The following is a 23,642-nucleotide window of genomic DNA, read 5'->3' as shown; positions in this document are numbered from 1 at the left end:
ATCATGAAATTACCTTTAAAATGGCGACAAGTTGTAGAACAAAACGGTGCTTATTTGACCAAAATCGAACAATCCTAACTATGTTAAATAAAGCCTTGAAATAAACGAAAAAATAATGGATTTCTTTTTCCCCAACCTAATATATCGCTTATCATCGTATGGACTGAGAGCAGTTTTCGTTTCGAATACCGTGTATACCTCATGCAACTTGGATCTTATGTACGATTGACGCCCACTCGTTTCAATTTCCTCTCTCAAACAATGCGTGTAATCGTCAAAATTGATCGTTCGCGCTATAATATTCCTCTTAACACCCTTCGCCCTTTTCGTATCTTTTTACCTTCTACTTTCAGCGCATACATTTTTGCTCTGAGGCCGACGAATTCTGTCATTATAGCTCCGTTATTTTCGTCTTTCATAAGTCCTGGAACTTTTTTGTTCTTGAGCGGTATACCGTATATGTTATTTTGATAATCGCTCGTACCAAACCTAGCAATGTCACGTTTCATGAGCTTATACACATTGTCGGACATTACATGGTAAATTAAACTATCTGTGTCCGTATACAGTACATTTCTCGCGATACAGAGGTAACATGTACTCATGGTGAAATTCATACAAGCAGGTCTTTAATATGTCGAGAATACACATATCCACATAGATCGGTTTGTTGAATTTCACTTTGAGTTTTCGCAATTCAACTGCAATTAAATTTTCTGAAAAGATGCTCCTGCTATGAAAATTGGGCATTGCGACCATTGCCTCTGCACCGTATCGTCCATTCCATTTTGTCAAAAGTTTAACATCGACGTGATTGCGAACATTTTCCATTGTTTTGCCGAATACCGCATTGTTCATCAATTTGTATAAATTTTTCTAAAAATCGTTTGTTGCATGCGTTCGAAACTGCGTATTTAATTCTATGTAGTTGCGTAGCCATGAAGATTGTGTGAATTGGAGTATACGATGAATCTTTCCGATACGAAGACCATGGTTTATGTACTGCTGCAGGTTGCGATAATGAATAACATAACACTGCTTATTATATAAAGTCGCAAGGAGTTTTTCTTGGCTTTTGTTCGGGGGCTTCGTTCGCATCGGACAGAACGGTAGATCTGTGTGTGCATCATGCAAGTGTTGGGGATACTCCAAATCAATATAACCTGTGAGCGAATCTAACGGGATTGATTATACATCAAAATTCGACGTATCATCAACCCACTTAATTTCAGCGTATGGTAACGGTTGACCCAGCCATACAAATTATTTATATCAAAGTACATGAGGTATGAGGATGGCTTCGATGGGTCGTAAGATTGCATGTATTGGTTATTGGCTTTTGCGTATCTACCGGAACACTGACTCAGACCACCACGTATACCGCGTTCGATAAACATTACCATATCAATATCTGTGAGTAATTCAAAATTAATTTTTGTATGTTTTAACATCGCGTCCTACGTGAAACCTGGCAATGTATAATAATGTGCGGGATCTAGACCGTAACTTTTGATACAACTACCGCGGAAATTTTCGAAAATATCAGCCAATAACAAAACATCAGTCTTCAGGTACAAATCGCTATATTCGCCTAAGGTTTGAATAGAAAACCGTTCCCATACGTTCACGGCGTGCGTGTAATCGTTCTCAGATACTGTATCACCTGTCAGCGAACTATAGAATGACTCGCGCGGTGGTAAACATTGATTCTGCAGCTTGTCATTGCAATCCACATATTCGTATCGAAAGACACTTTTTCGCGTTATTAAATCAAAATTTTTGTCGGATAAGTGTTTAAATTCGGATTGAACAATTTTTAATTTGTCTCTAGTGAGAAACGATGCTAATTTATCGAGACTGGTGCTGAGAAATTTGTACGAATCGATGAACCGCAATTTAATATGATTTCGCCAGTCTGATGTTTTACTTGTTGTATCTTTAATATGTTTGGTAAATGAAATATATTTTTCTTTCGTTATTGGTAGTACATCGATGGGACCATCGAACGCGGTGGCTACTTCTTTAATAATAAAATGAGCGTCATAACCTGATAAATTATGAAAAATCGGAATATAATAGGAATCTGTATAATTTAAATTACAATTTGAATGTGCCGGACCCCTGTATTGTCCGGTTAAATGGCAATGATCGCGTACGCATATATCCCCCACCGCGAATGATTTTTCGCATATATGACAGTGCGTTGCGCTATAAATGCTGCACACTGTTCTTGTGATAAAATTTCGATAGGGGTATTATTATACAAAATAACTTTTATACGATGCGCCAATTGTTTAAGTTCCTCGACGAACCACGAAATGTAATTCGGATCGCGACGACACTGATATGCGGATAATGATTCATCGTAGGAACATCGTACATAATAAGCTATATTATGTACTTTATGATGCTGATACACATACGATTTTTTTTTTTCGTTTGGCGTTTTCTCTAGAATGTATTCCAGGTCAGCGTACACCACGAATAGAATCCGTTCCCTTCTGCTGTAATTGGTAAAACTGAGCCACTTGTTGTCCTTTGTTGGCAAGATGACTGCACAGTCATTCAACTTGTTGCAATCTATGATATGATTCTCCCGTTTTTCGTTGGAATAAAAATAATACAAGCAACTGAAATGAAAAAGAAATGGATATTACGAGTTATTCTTTTATATCATATTTGCTATATTGTATTCATGGAGAATATCTCCTTACCGATCGCATATATTGTTACGTCCTGCGAATTCCGCGTACTCTGAATTCGTTGTCAAATAGGGCGGATTGGATTTTATATTATACGATCAAATATTCATGTTCCGCGACCCTCCAAGAACAGTGACGTCACACACACATATTTCTCTTTTTTTTCTCTCTGCTTTAATCACCAAAGTTTCCCTATTTCCGTCAGAAAGATCCGCTGAGTTATTTTAGCCATATATCTCCTCTCCAAATAACCTTGAATAACTTCCTGTTCGGAGCAATAATTTTCTTTGAAGACGGACCGACCAGACAATCTTTCATGCTGTTATATGATATTACTAGCCTCTGATCTTCGGAAACTCATGCTTTCCCATGTTATTCATAAATTTTTATTGCGCACAATTTCTGACTAACCCTAGCGAAACCTTGAAGCCTTTTACTGTCATAGATACCCGATCCTTTACCATATTTATCTCAGGTCTCCCTAAAACCCCACTTTCGAAAAGTTTTGCAACAAAATCCTATACTCATATTTGGACATAAACTTTGGAACCCTAACGCAACTTCCAAAACCCCACCCTCTCGACCGAGGTGACGTTTTGAGTAAAATGAAAAAGCTATGCTACTTCTACTTCTCCTCTCGACCGACCCGCAGCCAGGACAGAGTCTTCTCTTCAACACTCCTTCAGGGTCACTTAATAACCAAGCCTACTAGTGGCTTGGTTATTAGCTTATTTATAGTTTATTTATAGCTAGGTTATTAGCTAGTGGCTTAAACAAATCAGAGTTTCGCCAATTGTTAATTATTCCGTGAAACGACTTCGTGCATTTTTGGACCATCGTGAGCAGTCCAGCGGAGACTAGCTTCCTATTCTTGGCGCAAACTTGGGTCATCCAGCCTCATCGACACGCAGTAATTAGACTCTTCATTTTCGACAAATAGCATAGATCCAGCAGTAAGTTATTTATACTTTTTTTTTGCCTGAGTGACTTCTGTCTTTTCATTTTCTTCTTTTCTTCTCTCTCTTTTCTTTTCCTTTCCTTTGCTTCCCTTTTTCTAGTCCCTTGGCATTTCACCTTAAAATTGTTAAATCAGGTGCCAGTGGCCCAATCTTTTCGATCACAGTCGGACATAACGAACAGGGAATTTTGCTCAGACCGCAATTGTTTATACATATATGTATACGTACACATTTATAAATCTTACAAATTCTCTTTCATTGTGAACTTCCGCTTAATCATCAATAAAACAAGTTATTTGTAATTGTAAGCCAATCACGTTTTCCAACTAATTATTCTTAACAAAACAATCTCCCTTCCCTCAACTGTCGCTCACGGTCCTATCCCAGGTAAAAGGATTCAGTTCCTTGGGACTACCGACGTACGTCCGCGCCAGATAAAGGGATTATTCCGATCCTTGATCTGCACTGCAGACTTGCAAGTACGTCGGAGCTTCTGAAAGCAAGCGTCAAGTTGCGTTCCTCCTCCAGGACGTAACAATATATTTCTTGCATTTTGCCTTATTTAGTTGCATATCCACAAGACGTGACAAATTCTTGATCCATACGAAATGTCTCACGTTGTATTTTAGTGAATCTTACACATATAACAAATTTACTAGGTGCGCAACTAAGTTTCCGGGTTTCACACATGGATGGTGCTAACGACACATGTAGTCGACATACACAGTCTGTCCCAGATACGATGAGACTGGTTCCATCAAAGTTCTTAGCGCAGCGACATCTATGAGTGAATGATGGTAGGTGAATGTTCTATCCTTCATCTACTTAACCTCAAAATTTGAGCGAATTCGGTTGATATTTCACTGTGGTTTGACATTTTATGTAAAGTCACTTTGTGTACGACGGTCGAAAAACCAACTTTTAAATTGGTTAAAAGTGGTGCAGAAACGTACGAAACGCTAAAAAATGTGTACGGGGATGAATGCATGTCCCGTGCACAGGTTTTCCGCTGGTTTGGCCGATTCCGTGACGGTCGTGAGGACCTTGCAGACGATGACCGAGCACCGCCGCCAAAAACCACTCACAATGAAGAAAACATCGAGAAAGTCAAAGAAATTCTTCGAAGCGACCGCTGTGTGTCTGCGAGACTCATCGAAAAGGAAACTGGGATACCGAAAAGCACAGTCTATCGAATTTTGACTGAAGATTTGGGCAAACGGAAGGTCTGTGCGCGCTTCGTGCCACACACTCTGACAGACGACCAAAAAGATTGGAGAGTTTAGCATTGCAAAGACATCATTGTTATCGATCATCCACCGTATTTATCTGATTTGGCTCCATGCGACTTCTGGCTATTTCCCAAACTGAAATTGACGATGAAAGGAAATCGTTTCGATACCATCCCGGTCATCCAAAAGACTTCGACCGCCATATTAAAGGCCATTCCAGCCGATGAGTATAAAAAATGTTTCGAAAATTTGTTGAACGTTTCCAGCGCTGTATTGACTCAGAAGGAGACTATTTTGAATAAACAAGAATAAAAAATCAAAATAATAAACGCTTTGTATTTTTCTTAGACCAGTCTCATTGGATCTGGGACAGACTGTGTACATGTTTGTAGTTGTGTTTTTTTATAGCTTGGACATCTGTTAACAATAACCAGTCGTAATACCAACACATATCGCAACGCAAAAATATTCTTTCTAACAACGAAGATGTCGAGTTTTGTGCCAGATAAACAGCATTTGCGGGAAGCTTTACTTTTCTGCTTTAACTTGAAAAAATGTGCAGCTGAAGCACGTCGTTTGCTTGAGAAGACCTACACCATCGAACATGCACCATCGAAAACTATTTGTGAAGATTGATTTAAACGCTTCAGAAGTGGCGATTTCGACACTGAGGACAAGGAGCGCTCCGGAAGACCAAAAACAATTGAGGACGCCGATCTGCAAGCGTTATTGGATGAAGATGATACGCAAGATCAACTTGCGGAGACATTAAACATGACTCGCCAAGGTATTTCCAAACGTTTACATGCCATGGGAAAAATTCAAAAGGAAGGAAAGTGGATGTCGCATGAGTTGACTAAGAGACAGATGGAAAATCGAAGAGCCACTTCCGAAATTTTGCTTTTGCGGCATGAAAGAAAGAGTTTCCTGCATCGAATTGTTACTGGCGATGAGAAGTGAATATATTTCGAAAATTCTAAACGCAAAAATTCGTGGCTTTCACCTGGCGAAACATCAACATCGACGGCACGGCCAAATCGCTTCGGAAAGAAGACAATGCTCTGCGTTTGGTGGGACCATAAAGGAATCGTGTACTATGAGCTGCTGAAAAGAAGCCGGGCGAAACTGTCAATGGGCATCGCTACCGACAACAACTGATCAATTTGAACCATGCATTGCTCGAAAAACGGCCAGAATGGGACACGAGACACGAACGTGTGATATTGCTGCACGACAACGCTCCGTGCCATCGCCTTTTTCATCGTCTAGGACGCCATCAAAACGCTGAAATGGGATCTGCTATCGCACCCACCACATTCACTAGATCTGGCCCCTTCCGATTATTACTTGTTCCGGTCGATGGCGCATGGCTTGCCTGGGCAACCAATTTCGAAGAAGTGCAGAATTGGTTGGATGAATGGTTTCGGTCCAAAGACGCGTTGTTTTATCGTTGCAGTATTCATGTATTGCCAGAGAGATGGCAAAAATGTGTAGCTAGCGAGAGACGATACTTTGGATAAACCATTTTTTGTATTTCTCTTGAAATTTTCCATTTTTCATTGATCAAAAAATCCCGGAAACTTAGTTGCGCACCTAGTACATGCTTTTCTTTCTTACTGGCGAGACGCGTCGGAACGATCGTACATGCTTCTTCCTGCTTCTTTTTATCTTGAATGGTATATATTGATGGATATGTTGTTTATCTGTTCAAATTTGATAATTTGTTTAATCGTCATTGGAAATTCAATATCCTGAAGATTGAATATTTTGGTGTATTGTGGGTACGAAGATTTCCGGTCTCCATTTCTTTCAGCTGGATATAATGCCGCGACCACAGACCATACAAAACATGCGTTGTTTTTAATTTGTACGTTTATCACGGCTTTCTTTAATTTTATTTCGCGAGGCAGCTTAATGTTGCATCCTGCATGTAGTGGATCGTATTTGTTTACATTGACTGTGAAATCAAGTATGCGTAACAGTACCCAGCCACTATCACGTTCTTGAAATTCTTCCAAAGATGCCAAAGTAGGTTCGATGACGTGTTGCTCGTACCATTTTTCCAAATCTAAAGCAGAAAATAGTTCACTGTTTCTCGTGTTAATGCTTTTGAATGCATGATTGTCGCCTGCGATAAACTCGCCATTGAACACAGTGTTCACCTTAAAATTGCCGTGGCTCTCCATAGCACTTCGCACGTGCTCGAGCACTGTACTCTTCGCATCTTGGAGAAATCGAAGAGGTTCGATATGGTTCACGTTAATAACTGCGCCGGTTGATATGCGGCTTTCGAACGCTGTATCAATTTCTCTCCATACCAATTCTGCATCTCTTGATGCGTGTCCAGTACCCACGTGTATGAAGCGTTCTTGTACAGAAATTTTCAGTCCCTCGAGTCGTGCAATACGAGTCACCACTGATTGCGCGGCGCCAATCAACAATCGCGGTCATCTTGCTCGACTTTGTTCTTCCAAACATCTGATACACTTGTCAAACTTTTGCACTCATGCGTCGTTAGTATCTCGCGAATTCAGACGAGTGGATTGCTTCAACAGTTCTCGTTCGGTTTGAGTGAAGTCTTCCATTTCTTTATTAACTACAGAGAATATTCTGCTCTTTGGAATTCTTTACTTTATATTCTCTCCATTAGAAAACACATTCGGACATGCGCGAGTCAAATGACAACCGTGAAAGAAGGAGGGTGTATTAGACAATGGGACACCGTGCGGTTGGAGCCTGCTTCTTATTTCATTCCGAAGAGAGAAAAAATATCGTAAGCGCTAAACCGGGAATTGAACTCGGGTCTCTCCGCTTGCAGGGCGACTGCTCTAAACCCATTGAGCTACCTGACGCTCCATGGTCAAGACACTTTCCTCTCCCCTGATATCGTTAAAAGATGTTGTTCGGAAGCGACATCTCTAATGCTATCCCGAGTCTAAACCAAAGATAGCTGTATCTTATTTACTTTCCTGTTTTGAAGAATGTATCTACGCATGCGCTGCAGCTCCGAAGAGTAAGAGAAGGGATGCCTTATAGTAACTATAATATTAGGCTTCGGAAAAAAACTTCTGTCTCTCAGTCGCTCTGTGAACACGAGATTCATCGGTTGTGTGTTTATATAGTAAAGTTTGGGTGTGTCTACATAGTAAAAATATATGCTGCCGGTGCTGAAGTTAACGCTAAACACGCAAATTATTACATGCCTGCTCAACATGAGGACGAGGCTCCACCGAGCAAGAAAATGTGCGAGAGGTGAGTGTCATAATGCTGTTTCTTTTAGTTTATCCGTAGTAATTTTTCCAAGATTCAGACATGTAAATTTTCTATATCTTTTCAGCGTTCCACGACCTCCTGCTATGCATAACTTAGGACGCCGATATGCTTTGACTGCAACTGCTTATAAATATTTGAATATCGGAATCAGCGTAGGAGCTGAACCCGTCATAGACATAGTCATTGATGATAATCGTGGCAAACAACTGCTATTGCCGATCAAAACTTGGAATGCGCTAATGGGGTAACGTGCTGACATCCAAAGATTTCTGCAGGCCAATTTTTATAAGTCATCTCCCCCGATGCGTATAGAAGAATTAACAATAACGTCATGTAAGATGTACGTCATGTAAATTGTGAAACTCACAATTTTTAATAATTGCTTATATATAACGCCAGATACGTTAAATGTATTATTTACATTTGAAAATTGCATCAATCACATGTATGGATGGTTATCAGAAAATATCTATATAGTTAGTGTAAAATTCAAAAGTGTAAATATTCTTCGTGAAAAGAAGAATTATATTACTAATATACATACTGCAACAAAAACAATACAAGAAAGCAGCGATTTTGACCGCGAGTCGCTCATTGATTGTGAATTGTTAGCATGCGCTGTAAAAAATATAATGTATGAAGCCGTGAACAAATAAATGATATTCTGCAAAACATTAAATTATGTATAAATTAATTATATATATCTTCCATTTTCTTCCCTTCCCCCTCCTCAGAACGATGAGGATAGTGCCCGGCGCGAGTCGACATGGTAAAATACTCTTTCGACGAACGTTTCGTATTCTCTTCCAACCTAACCTATGGTGGTCTAAGTGGTAGGACCATCGCACTGTAAACGAAGGGTCCGGGGTTTGAGGCTGGCCTAGTTTCGACTTTGTTTTGGCGCATGCGTGACGCCATCATACACACTGTAAGAACTTCACTAGGCGCCTACTAGCAATAGGCAACAATGGTCTAGGAGTTTCGAGCGCTCGATAACAACCGCGGGGCCCAGGTTCGAGTCTGGCCTACACCGCCACCATGTTTTTTCTTTTGACGTAAGCGTGACGTCACAGCCGCCATCTTACCCGTAACGTGACGTCTACTAGCAATAGGCGACGGTGGTCTCAAGGTACCTTTACATGGAAGCATCGAGCGTCGAGCGTCAAAGCGTCCAACCAATCAAAGTTCCTTGTTTTTATCCCTGAAATAAGAAATGAAAAACTGATTGGTTGGACGCTTTGACGCTCGACGCTCGACGCTCCCATGTAAAGGCACCTTAAGAGGTTCGAGCGTTCGATAACAACCGCGGGGCCCAGGTTCGAGTCTGGCCTACACCGCCGCCATGTTTTTTTCTTTTGACGTATGCGTGACGTCATCACACATACTGTAAGAACTTCACTAGGCGCCTACTAGCAATAGGCAACAATGGTCTAGGAGTTTCGAGCGCTCGATAACAACCGCGGGGCCCAGGTTCGAGTCTGGCCTACACCGCCGCCATGTTTTTTCTTTTAACGTATGCGTGACGTCATCACACATACTGTAAGAACCTTCACTAGACGTCTACTAGCAATAGGCAACAATGGTCTAGGAAGTTCGAGCGCTCGATAGCAACCGCGGGGCCCAGGTTCGAGTCTAGCAACACCCGGCACGTTTTTCTTCGGACATGTACGTGACGTTACGACCGCCATCTCTTACCCGTAAACGTGACGTCTACTAGCAATAGGAGGTGGTCTACGAGGTTCGAGCGTTCGGATAGCAACTGCGGGGCTCAGGTTCGAATCTAGCAACACCCGGCACGCTTTTTCTCTCGTGACATCACGGCCGCCATCTTGCTCATAGAATCAAAAATTCTTGGGAGGAGAAGGGTATCAATAAAGAGGGGGAATCAATAAAGAGGGGGTATCAATAAAGAGGGGACGGGGTATTAATTAAAAAATATTAATTAATAAATAACGTCTTTTGCATAATTAATTTAAAAAGTGAGTTAGAATTCCTATAGTTTAACTACTGCAGTTTCGAGAACTCTACATTCCCTGTTATGCATAAATCGCAAGCCAATATTCCAAAGATAACTTGTCAATGATTGGTTTTGATTATTCTTGCTATCGATAGATTCAGATAATTCACATTTTTCAACTTTATTCATATATTTAGTAATGTACTATGTAAGCAATGTTGATTTCTCACCAATAAATTGTATATCCATATTTCCTTCTCAAGCAGTAAGAAGAACAGGATTATAATCGTTTATATTAACTTCATTTTCTCTTTGAGGAAGATCATACAGTCTACTTCTATGTTTTAATTATTTTCTCCCTGCTATCGAACTTACAACATCTCTTATGGTCAATGCTTCAGTGACAGAATGAGGAAATCCAAAATGACATCTCTCGAATAACTTTACGTCCTACCTTCTTAGACCGGAAACAACAGTTATTATGTTTGTGTGCCTGATGCGTATTGATGCATCTATACAGAGTGAAGAGAAAACCCCGGGACCCCTGAAAATTTCGAAAAACATACACTTTATAAAAAAATGTTTCAGACAAAAGTTGTAGCGTTGAAAAGGATCTATTTACCAATCTTAATAATTTGACCTTGGGTGGCGTCATCAAGGTGAGGACAAGGTCAGCTCGGATTTTTTAAATGGAGCTCCCAATTTTTTATTGCATATTCTTATAGCCCTTTTCAGACCTTTTCAAAGCACTATGGTTTTATCCAATTTGAATAAGCTGTTCCGAAGTTATCGAGTTTTTTAAAGTAAGATATCTAGCCAACTAAGACAAGATCGGAGGATGATTCGGCCAACTAAGGCAAGGTCGTAGGATGATCCGGTCAACTAAGGCAAGATCGGAGGATGATCCGGCCAACTAAGGCAAGGTCGGAGTGATCAAGTCAACTAAGACAAGATCGGAGGATGACCCAGCCAACTCGTAAAAATAATTGCGCGACTAACTTCCAGGCGTTGGCTCCTATTGGCTTGTCTTAATTTCGTTGATTGATTTATTTCAGTTATTTATTTATTTAAACTATTCTGCTGTTCGATGTTTATTTCTTCCATTTATTCATTTAATACTCATTACAGTTTAGTGAATCGCAAACTCGACTGAAATTCCTCTATTTTTTTGAAAATTATTAAGAAACAGTTTGAAGCTAGTTGTAAGAAGTAGTTGTAAAATAGAGGAATTTCAGTCGAGTTTGCGATTCACTAAACTGTAATGAGTATTAAATGAATAAATGGGAGAAATAAACATCGAACAGCAGAATAGTTTAAATAAATAAATAACTGAAATAAATCAATCAACGAAATTAAGACAAGCCAATAGGAGCTAACGCCTGAAAGTTAGTCGCGCAATTATTTTTACGAGTTGGCTGGATCATCCTCCGATCTTGTCTTAGTTGGCTCGATCACTCCGACCTTGTCTTAGTTGGCCGGATCATCCTCCGATCTTGCCTTAATTGGCCGGATCATCCTCCGATCTTGTCTTAGTTGGCTAGATATCTTACTTTAAAAAACTCGATAACTTCGGAACAGCTTATTCAAATTGGATAAAACTATAGTGCTTTGAAAAGGTTTGAAGAAGGGCTATAAGAATATGCAATAAAAAATTTGGAGTTACGTTTAAAAAATCCGAGCTGACCTTGTCCTCACCTTGATGACGCCACCCAAGGTCAAATTATTAAGATTGGTAAATAGATCCTTTTCAACGCTACAACTTTTGTCTGAAATATTTTTTTATAAAGTGTATGTTTTTCGAAATTTTCAGGGGTCCCGGGGTTTTCTCTTCACTCTGTATAGTAACGGAAAAATATTTTGATTCAGCAGTTTGCAGCTTATATGTTGTAAAATAAATTTTGAAATTTCTTCAATGGATAATTCTTCTATGATCGGTGCATTTTAATCCAAATTAGTAAATGGAAATGTTGTACACCTCTACCTTGATATTCTCGTCGCCAGAAATAATGAGCTACTTCTCCGATCGGGTGATTTTTTGAACATATAGAATCAAGCATCGCTTTGAACTTATTATCGAGAAACCTTGATGTTGACACAGGATCTTTAGCAACAAGCATATTAGTATTTAATGAAGAATCATGCCATGCATTCACTTGACGAATATATTCTCCTAAATCATCCCACAACCATTCACTTGGACTTAATGTTAAAAACCACGTCGCAGGTTCATAATGTTGAGTCATGCAATTTAAATCTTCTTCTCGGTCTTCGCCAATATTGTTTCGTATTTGTTAATGTGGAAAATAGTGTATTCAAATTGGACTCCAATAATTCTTTCGACGTTGCTTCTAAATATTCTGCAGCTGTATAACGAATACGTAAATTTGTTACATTCATCTTTTGATAAATTCCACGATTTAACTGGCGAATATTTGCATTGTTCAATAATTAAAATATATATTGTTGATTTAATCTGAACTGTGAATGTTTAGATATCAAACAGCATTTAATAAATTGATGATCATGAAGCTTGACTTGTCTGGTCTCATGTTGTCCGTTAATACCAAAAGGATATAAATCTGGGAAACACATTAAATCTAATAATTTTTCACGATTATCCAAGGGCAAATTATGAATTTTCAACATTTGAAACAAAACTGTTGCAGTTTTATTAATTTTTCTTTCATGTAATGTTAGGTTATATAAGGGATAAATAGTATATTGCTCATAATAATTATCATTCTCATCTATAATCTGTGTTAGCATTGCCCTATGTTCTTCTGCTATTTTAATGTCTGCATGATTTTCTGTTTCTTTTATTTCATTATTGAACGGTGAATCATGCTTATCATGAGGTTTCTACATCTATCTTTGCTTCTTGCAACTGCAATTCAAGATTGTTTAATGTGTTTAAACATAATTTTTCATGACTATTTGGCAAAATAATTTCAGAATATAAAGGATTATTTTCTTTCAACCATGTCAAGGCGTCCAATACTTTTTTAACGTTTACCATTTCTTCCCATATAATTTTTGATTTTGTAGGTATACCTCTGACTAAAATATATAGTTCATGATTTATGTTAATTGCATCAGTGGTGGAACATATTTTATTTAAAATTTTTTCAAGGAAGAGGTAAATGAAATGTTTAAGTTGATAAATCAGATGTCTCATGTTTCTCACTTTTAGAAAATGAGATGATAATAATTGAACTGGAAGAGACATTGCTTTACAAAGTGTTGGCTTAATATAACACCTATGAGTATGCCCTAATTTTTCATTAGAAATTCTTACAGTACAATTAAAAATAGCTTGTATTAGTTTTGGAACGTTCTTCAAAGTACATATACTTATTGCTTCAAGAAGTTTCTGATATGTACTAATAAGAAAAGAATCGTCAACTTTGCATAATTTACTGCATAACCATGACTTTTTCGCTTGTGCTGGTATCAATAGCAACACATTTGCAATTTGTCCTTCCATATTCATCATAAAAGCTTCTGATGAAAGAATGTTATGATGATATGTAGAATCGATAAAATAATTTTCAGACGAAGCTTTATACTCCACATAATGCATTTAATTCTTCGTCAATTGTAGTGCATTCTGCAACAACAGTCAAACATATTTCTAATTTCTTTTTAAGCACAGATAATATTTTATAAATATTACGAACATGAGCGTACCTAACAATCATACACCAGCGTATGATTTTTTCTGCTTCGATTCTTTTCTCAACATTTCCTTTAAAATTAACCTTCTCTGAAATAGTTTTAATAAAAATCTCTATGGAACCATACATCTTTATAGAATTAATCGACGCACGAATTCTGTCATATTTCTTAATAATTTTCTTAGCTACTTTGCAAGTTTTTACACATTTTATTTTCTTTAAATAAGATCGCCTATTATAGAACGACTTGCGAGCATGCTGAAGAGTATTTACAAAATATCGTTTATTGTACAGTAATTTACGAGCAGGCTGAGGAATATATCGCTTATTATATAGCGATTTGTGAATAGGCTGAAGAGTATTTATAAAATATCACTTATTGTATAACATATACATTGTACAACAATATAATGATTATTGTATAATGATCGGCGATCAGGCCGAAGGATATTTAACCTTTTTTGTCTATCTTGTTCACACTTTAACTTGTGTTCATATCGTCTTTGCACCTTGGTACATATAATTGTCGAATTTTGTCTGTACCATTTACGGTTACGTTTGTTTTTTAATAATCTGCGACATTCATTATAGATAATGCCATCCTGAACAATATCTTGATGCAGAAATTGCTTACATTCGTTTTGAACAATATTACTATCGCAAACAGTAGAGATAATTTTAGAATTAGTATTATTGGTAATCATTTCTATATATTATAAATTTTTCACATGATGTTTATTATTTAATTGTTTCATAGATTCGTCACTATAGCGACATCTTTTCATTTTATTTTCTTCTTTATTTTCCTTTCATGTTTACGTTTCTCACGCATACGAGCTGCATTAAATTCTCTCTGTCTCACTACCGCTAATGGAAATATTTTCTGAACACTATAGTGCGAATCTTGAGGAAAATGCTCAAGTACATTTGTTTTAAATATTTTGAGTAAATGCGAACGCGTCACGCTGTAATCACATTTAATTGTTTCTGGTTTGATATTATATACGAGGGCGGTCCGATAAGCACTTAGCCTCACCGCCCGATGGCGCCATTATCGCAAGAGAAATTTACTATCGTGTAGTACATTCTCGTAGACGGCTACTGTCGAAATTTCAACCGAATCGGACTCGTAGTTTTGTTTTGACCGCGTGTGGAAGCGGGCGTGTCCGCGGATTTTAGAAAAATGGAAAAAGAGCAATATCGGTCGGTGATTCGATTCTTGTTTTTGGAAGGGAAATCGCGCAGCTAAATCAAAGAGCGCTTGGATGCTGTGTACGGTGACTCTTCTCCTTCGATGGCGACCGTCAAAAATTGGTTTAACGAGTTTCAACGTGGTCGCACGTCGGTTTTTGATGAGCCATGCCCAGGTGCCCCGAAAACGGCTACCACGGAGGATAACATGACAAAAATCCACGATCTCGTATTGGCAGACCGCCGATTGAAGGTGCGCGAGATAGCTGAGACAGTAGACATCTCAAAAGACCGCGTGGGTCATATCCTGCATGAAATTTTGGGCATGAGAAAGCTGTCGGCGCGATGGGTGCCGCGTTTACTCACTCCGGGCAACAAGCGCAACCGTGAGACCACTTCAGAGCAGTGTTTGATGCTGTTTAAGCGCAATCCGAAGGAGTTTCTGCGTCGTTTCGTGACCGTCGACGAAACATGGATCCACTGGTACACACCAGAGACCAAGGAACAGTCGAAACAGTGGACTTCACCCGGCGAACGTGCTCCGAAGAAGGCGAAGACTGTCCTATCGGCCGGAAAGGTGATGGCCACCGTTTTCTGGGATTTACAAGGTGTGATCTACATCGACTACCTGGAGAAGGGCAAAAGGGCTACAGGGCTGTACTATGCCGAATTATTTTGCCGATTCGACGCCGAATTGCAGAAAAAACGGCCCCATTTGACGAAGAAAAAAGTCCTCTTCCACCATGACAACGCACCGGCTCACACCTCCGCCCTCGCCACGTTCAAATTGGTCGAATTGGGCTACGAACTGCTGCCCCATCCACCGTATTCTCCAGATTTGGCCCCGTGCGACTTCTTTTTGTTTCCAAACTTGAAAAAGTCACTCGCCGGGCAGAAATTTGAGTCGAATGAGGAGGTCATCGCCGCCACGGAGGCCTACTTTGCAGACCTCGAGAAAACGTATTTTTCAGACGGGTTAAAGAAGTTGGAGCATCGCTGGGTCAAGTGTATCGAGCTAAAAGGAGACTATGTTGAGAAATAAATCGCCACTTTTCCAAAATTTTTGTTTTTCTTTTGTAGGCTAAGTACTTATCGGACCACCCTCGTAACAAGGAAATCGCAAAAGCTATTGCAAAAACACCACAATCACTTCCATTTGGTTGATATTGCACTGTACAAAATGTAACATATGCAAAATTATATTCTGGAAGTAATATTTTCAGAACTGTTTAATATATAAACTGTTTAATATAATAATTTTCATGCAACTTTCTTTGATTTAACGAATTGTAAATAAATATGTTTCTTGTGTCGTAATAACTCCATATCCAATGTCCATCATCCTTGCCTGAAGAACTAAACAAAATCTGTTTTGTTAAAAATATTTTTTGTGTTTATTGGTACAGGTTCTATAGTATCAGGAAAGTACAATTTATATGTATCAACAGGTTTATAGTTTGAACAGTGTCTTAAAAGTTGATTAAATTGATCCATATGTGTGTCTGTTAACCAATTACCTTGATTAATTATATCTTTATCGCTTTGCTTTAAAAAATATGTTTTTCTATTTATCGACATTTTAAAATATTATATTGGCGCAGAACAGCCAATCTTTAATGGCGCAAAGCAGCCGATCTTTAGTGGCGCAAAGCAGCTAATCTTTAGTGGCGCAAAGCAGCCAATCTTTAGTGGTGCAAAGCAGCCAATCTCTAGTGGCGCAAAGCAGCCAATCTCTAGTGGCGTAAAGCAGCCAATCTTTAGTGACGCAAAGCTGCCAATCTTTAATGGCGCAAAGCAGCCAATCTTTAGTGACGCAAAGCAGCCAATTTTTAATGGCGCAAAGCAGCCAATCTTTAGTGGCGCAAAGCAGCCAATATTTAATGGCGCAAAGCAGCCAGTTATATATTATTGTTATTTTTTATCTTTACACAGCCTTGTACATATATTAAAAAAATGAATACCTGAAATAAAATAAATACAAATTATTTATACATATTAACACATTAATATTAGTAGGTTGCATTGAGAGCCACTGTTTATGTGTAGACGACATGGTATTCCTATGCTGCCAGAAAGATGGGAGAAAGTAGTGGCTAGCGATGGATAATATTTCCAATGACATTTTCTCTACTAATTTTTTTAAATAAAGCATTTATTTTCACGAAAAAACAGCGAGAACTTATTCAAGTCCCCAATAATATTTTATTGAAGTTATTATTTTTATTCGATCATTCAATGATTGAATCACGGATTAGGAATTTAGGAAAATACCTAGTTATATATAGCAACAATGAACTTTTATAGCCAAGAATTTCTACTATTTATTTATTTATTGGTATATATCAATAGACATAAATTTGTAAAGTTATAAGGCAGTAAACTCAAAATAATAAAAATTCTTGGCTATAAAAATTCATTGTTGCTATACATAACTAGGTATTTTCCTAGATTCCTAATCTGTGATTCAATCATTGAATGATCGAATAAAAATAATAACCTCAATAAAATATTATACGTAAGAAATGATATTTTGAATTTTTTTATACTTTTAACGTTGCAAATAAAGTTGCTGAAAGTTATGTTCAAAATACGTTCGCTTGAGCGTTAATGGGTTAAGATAATTTATAATATTTCGCTAACGGTTTATCGGAAAAAAGTAGTACTAGACTTTTTTACTCTACTTAGTCTCAAGAATATATTGTTACAATAGCGCCCTGACTTTTGTTAATTTGATGATTTTGAAATTTCGAGAGATCGATAAATAACAAAAATAGATTACACATGACCTTGATAACGCTATTCAAAAACATAATAATATATGTGTATATGTATGTTATTACGAATATATAAACATAACATATATACCAATGCACAATGCTGGGCACAAATGCTGGGAAAAGCAAAGCGATTCACAAATATTGTCGTACACGTAGACGTGGATGCAGACAATACCTAAAAAATGATTATGTACATATGTACGTATATATTGGGTCTGGGAAAAAGTTCGTGGCGTTTTTCCCGATAAATGGCGTCAATTGCAAATAACTCAGGAAACACAGATCGCAGCGACACCACTAAACTCTCGTTCGAAAGGTGACACTTCGAGCGTTGCTTTGAGTGTATAAACATCGAAATTGGTGCAGTGGTTGGAAAGTTGTTTGCGTTTGAAAATGGAAAAAAGTAATGAAAAATTGCGCTATATCTTGCAATATTATTACGACAAAGGGATGAACGTTGCGCAGGCTTATGAAAAAGTTTGTGCTGTATACGGTGAAGGTATCAGGTGTAGTAAAAAGAAATCCATTATTTTTGCACGAAATTGAAGGCTTTATTACCATAGTTAGAATGATCCGATTTAGATCAAATATGCGCCGTTTTGTTCGATAACTTTTGTTCGAAACTTGCCATTTTGAAGGTAATTTCATTATGCCTCTCTCATAGAAGCCCTCGTCCCTATTGGCAAAAAATTGAGACAGTCGATTTTCACAAGCCTCTCTTGAAGCGAATTTTTCACCAGCAAAATTGTTCGCCATGGACAGGAACAGATGGTAATCACGTTGGTGCCAGGTCCGGACTATAAGGTGGATGCATAAGAACCTCCCAACCAAGCTCCCGGAGCTTCTGGCGAGTCACTATCGATGTATGTGTGGCCTGGCGTTGTCCTAATGGAACACAATTCCTCTCCTATTCGCCAAAGCTGGCCGCTTTTGGGCGATTGCTTCCTTCAGACGGTCCAATTGTTGACAGTACAGTTCCGAGTTAAGAGTTTTGCCGTAGGGGAGCAGCTCATAGTAGATAATTCCCTGCCAATCTCACCAAACACACAGCAAAACCTTCCTGGCTGTCAATCCTGGCTTGGCCACCGTTTCCGCCGGCTCACCGCGATTCGACCACGACCGTTTTCGCTTGACGTTGTCGTAAGTGATCCACTTTTCATCACCAGTGACCAACTGCTTCAGAAATGGGTCGATTTTATTGCGATTCAGCAGCGATTCGCAGATGGAAATTCGGTCCATGAGGTTTTTTTTCGTTAACTCGTGTGGCACCCATACATCGAGCTTCTTTTTGTATCCAGCCTTATTCAAATGGTTCCAAACGGTTTTTTGTGCAATCTTTAGCTCTTGGGCAATCGAAACAGTGCTTACATGACGGTCGGACTCGACAATGTCCATGATTTTATCGATATTTTCGACAATTGGCCTTCCAATGCGTGGTGCATCTTTGACATCGAAATTACCGGAACGGAATCGACGAAACCAAAATTGCGCGTGATTGGCTGTTACAGTATCAGGACCATAAACATTATTCACATTTTCAGCCGCCTGGCTTGCGTTTTCGCCTTGATCGAAGAAAAACTGTAAAATATAGAGTATTTTCTCTTTGCTAGTGTCCATCTTTGACGCGCGCTCAAACAAAACTGAGTCAACTAATCACAAAACTGTCACAAAAGTTTTTTTAGTACGAAATCTCATCTTTCTAACGCCATCTAGTGGGACCCGATCGGACTTATACAACGCGAGATACAGATAACTGAAGCCATCTATTGGAAAAATAATGGATTTCTTTTTACTACACCTGATACTTTATCAAAATCTGCTACGCGGAAATGGTTCGCTCACTTTAGTTCTGGTAATTTTGATGTGAAAGATGAGTCACGCTCTAGTCGTCCAAACACTGAAAAAACTGATGAAATTCTTGAAAAAGTCCAGCAAGATTATCAGCAAGCATATCAGCAGTGTCGATATTGGTATGGAGCTAGGCATTGACCACAAAACTGTTTTGAACCATTTACACAAAGCTGGCTACAAAAACAAGCTCGATGTATGGGTTCTTCATGAGTTGAGCACAAAAAACATGATAGACCGAATTAACATCTGCGATGCGGTGCTGAAACGCAATGAAATCGAGCCATTTCTGAAACGTGTCATAACCGGTGATGAAAAATGGATCACGTACGACAATCGGAAGCGTCAAAGATCGTGGACAAGAGATGGTGAGCCGTCACAAGCGTTCGCGAAGCCAGGATTAACGCCGAAAAAGGTGATGCTGTGTGTGTGGTGGGACTGGAAGGGAATCGTCCACCATGAGCTACTTCTAGTTGGTCAGACGATTGATTCTCAACTCTACTGTGGATAACTAGAGAGATTACATCAGGCAATTGAAAGAAAACGGCCCGAATTGAATAATAGGAAAGGTGTTGTTTTCCATCATGACAACGCCCGACCACACACTTTTTTGATGACCCGTCAAAAATTGCGAGAGCTTGGTTAGGAAGTTTTGATGCATCCACCGTATAATCCAGACATAGCACCCTCTGACTATCACTTGTCTGACTATCACTTCCGATCTCTGCAGAACTCTCTCAATGGAATTAAGGTTTCAAAAGAAGCCTGTGAAAACCACTTGATTCAGTTTTTCAACTAGAAATCACAGAAGTTCTTCACCGATGGCATCATGGCTCTACCCGAAAAATGGCGAAACATTGTCGATAATAATGGAGCATATTTGGTTTAAATAAATTCACTTTCACATTATAAGAAAACCAGTTGAATTTTACTAAAAAAACGCCACAAACTTTTTCCCGGACCCAATATATGTACGTAAGTATTTACGTACATATGAACGTACGTAACACATAAGTTTGTAGGATGACTAATAAAACAATAACTTTTAGGCAAAATTTGACTTTATTCATCTACATAGTCTCCTTCAAGAGTCATACATTGATTCCAACGCTTCTCTAACATTTCGGTGCTTTTTTTGTAGAACGATTTATCTTTGGCCCCAAAATAGGCTTCAGTTTCGGCAATCACTTCTTCATTGGAGCCAAATCTCTTTCCCTGGAGCATTTTATTTTTTTAGGCCTGCAAAAGGTAGTAGTCGCTGGGAGCCAGATCCGGAGAATACGGTGGATGGGGAAGCAATTGAAAGTGCAATTCGTGCAATTTTGCCATTGTTGCGAGCGACTTGTGACACGGTGCATTATCCTGGTGAAAGAGCACTTTTTTCTTCTTCATTTGGGGTCGTTTCTTTGCAATTTCTTCTTTCAAACGCACCAATAACGTCATATAATATTCACTATTGATGGTTCTTCCTTTCTCAAGGTAATCAATGAATAAAATACCTTGCGCATCCCAAAATACGGAGGCCAAAACCTTACCAGCTGACATTTGCGTTTTTAGTCGCTTTGGGCAGGTTTCGCCGGTTGCTGTCCACTCAGCTGACTGCCGATTTGACTCTGGAGTGTAGTGATGGATCCATGTTTCATTCATTATCACATATCGCATAAAAAAATCCTTTTTATTGCGCGGAAACAGCTTCAAACAGCCCGCTGGACCGTCAACGCGCTGCTGTTTTTTATTGACTGTGAGCAAACGCGGTACCCACTTCGAACAGAGCTTCTTCATGGACAAATGTTCATGCAAAATGGTGAATACATTGTCTTCTGATATCTTTAAGGTGTCAGCTATCTCACGTAACTTCAATTTACGATTGGCCAAAACTATTTTGTGGACTTTTTTTATGTTTTCTGGAATAACTGCCGAATTTGGGCGACCAGAGCGTTCAACGCCATCGGTATTTGTACGGCTGTTTTTAAAATCAGCAAACCATTTCTCTACCATTTGTCTCGATGGAGCAGAGTCCGAATAACACTTGTCAAGCCATTGCTTTGCTTGAACGGTATTTTTTAGCATTAAAAAGCAATGCTTTATTAACACACGAAACTCAGATTTTTCCATTGTTTTCAAAATTAAAACAGTAGCGTCACTAAAACCACTATAACTTATAAACTAAACGTTCGATTGTCATTTTGACACGTATCATTTGAAGGTTAGTACTTCCTAAAAATCATATGGATTTGTCAATAGTAGCGCGATATATATGTCATCCTACGAACTTATTGAGTGATGTAATATGTACGTATGCACGTAAGTATTCACGTATGTATGAACGTTTGCATGTACGTATATATGTATGTACATGTGTACGTATGTATGTACCTATACATACGTACGTACGTATACCTATGTACGTACGTATGTATCTATGTACGTATGTACGTACATATGTATGTACGAATGTATTGTATATATGTATACGTATGTGTGCATATATGTGTACGTATATATGTAAATATGCATATATATATATATATATATATCTTACTCTGTCACTCTCTCACTCCCTCTCTTACACTCTCTCATTCTCCTACTCCCTCACTCTCTCACTCTCTCACTCCTTCACACTCTTCCTCATTCTCTCACTCTCTCATTCTGTCACTCTCTCATTCTCTCATTCTCATTCTCTCCCTCTCTCAATCTCTCTCTCTCTCTCTCTCTCTCTCTCTCTCTCTCTCTCTCTCTCTCTCTCTCTCTCTCTCCCTCCCCCCCCCCTTTCTCTCTCGTACTTTCTTACTTTCTTCCTCTCTCATCCTCTCACTGTCTTACCCTCTCGCTCTCTTATATAACACATCGATCAATAAGTCCCGGGACTAACTACTAAAACAACATTTGTTTGCCAAAATTCTTCTTTATTCATCAACATAGTCTCCTTCAAGAGCGATATATTCATTCCAACGCTTTCCTAACTTTTCTATGCCAGCCGTATGGAACGATGTTTGGTTTCAAAATAGGCGTTAATTTCGGCAATCACTTCTTCATTGGAGCCAAATTTCTTTCCCTGGAGCATCTTTTTGAGGTCTGCGAACAGCCCATAATCGGTGGGGGCCAAATCTTCTCCAGATTATTCTCCATACGGTGGGAGCGGAAGCAATTTGAAGTTCAACTCATGCAATTTGGCCATCGTTACCATAGACTTGTGACACGGTGTAGTGTCACTAAAACCATTGTAACTCAATGACACAATGTCGGAATGTCATGAAATGTTGACACGTAACTTCTAAAGGTTGGTACTAATCGAGAATGGTATGGATTTGTTATTAGAGGCACCATCTGTTGGTTAGTCTCGCGACTTATTGATCGATGTGTTACATACATACCTACATACATACATACAAGGTCATCGAAAAGTATCAGACCCCTCTAATATCTTCAGTTAGAATGCATTTTGGAGAAAATGTCCAATAGCAAAGTTATATGGTTTCAAGCGGGAAGTAAGATGATGACCTTGACTTTGACCTTGACCATGTCCTTCAAGGTCATTTCAAGGTCAATCTTATTTTTTTTAATGGAACTCCCAACATTTTATTGCATATTCTTATAGCTTATCTCGAGTGCTTTCCAAAACACTATAACAAAACATTTTTTCATTAAGTACTTTTTGAGTTATAGAGGTTTGAAGTTGTAACGCCGGTGCCTCCCGGGTTCGCTTTTACTTTCATCGATCCGGCCCCTGCGTCGCGATCGTCGTTAGCGAATCGTGAGCAGACGTTGTTATTAGGAGAAGGTGAGCGGTGAGTGAATAATTAAAGTCGGTCGGTGTTTGTAGACAGTGACGCTTTATTTTTATCGTGTCAGCACGCAATGACCGCGTGTTATTTTCGCGATGTTCCCCACTGTTTGGGTACCGCTTCAGCGTGCGGCGTTGTTTCGCTTCGGCTCGTCGTTGCTACGAACGGCCGTATTCCGTGACGATGGTTCGGTTAAATGCGTGACTGTCGATTTGTCAATAGTAATTATTTTAATACACAGAAGGTA

General features: G+C 38.9%; 1 protein-coding gene across 3 annotated transcripts in view; it reads left to right on the top strand.

Annotated features, from left to right (window-relative positions):
* The window catches only part of LOC112590162 (uncharacterized), a 90,846-nt gene extending 82,019 nt beyond the window's left edge, over nt 1-8,827 (top strand). Inside the window, exons 1-3 of one of the 3 annotated variants that reach the window (XM_025305960.1) lie at nt 6,651-7,663; nt 8,037-8,142; nt 8,228-8,827. In XM_025305960.1, the coding sequence (XP_025161745.1) occupies nt 8,090-8,142; nt 8,228-8,411 (237 nt within the window). In that variant the 5' untranslated portion in view covers nt 6,651-7,663; nt 8,037-8,089 and the 3' untranslated portion in view covers nt 8,412-8,827. Of the gene's footprint in view, nt 1-6,650; nt 8,143-8,227 lie in introns of those variants that run through there. The other 2 variants (XM_025305959.1, XM_025305958.1) reach the window with 2 other exon arrangements.
* The last annotated feature ends 14,815 nt before the right edge of the window (nt 8,828-23,642 follow it).

The sequence above is a fragment of the Harpegnathos saltator genome, unplaced genomic scaffold, assembly GCF_003227715.2.
Source record: "Harpegnathos saltator strain DR-91 unplaced genomic scaffold, Hsal_v8.6 scaffold74, whole genome shotgun sequence".
NCBI classification, from domain to species: Eukaryota; Metazoa; Arthropoda; class Insecta; order Hymenoptera; family Formicidae; genus Harpegnathos; species Harpegnathos saltator.
Note: the sequence above shows the minus strand (reverse complement) of the source record. Positions and strands in the feature narration are given on the sequence as shown.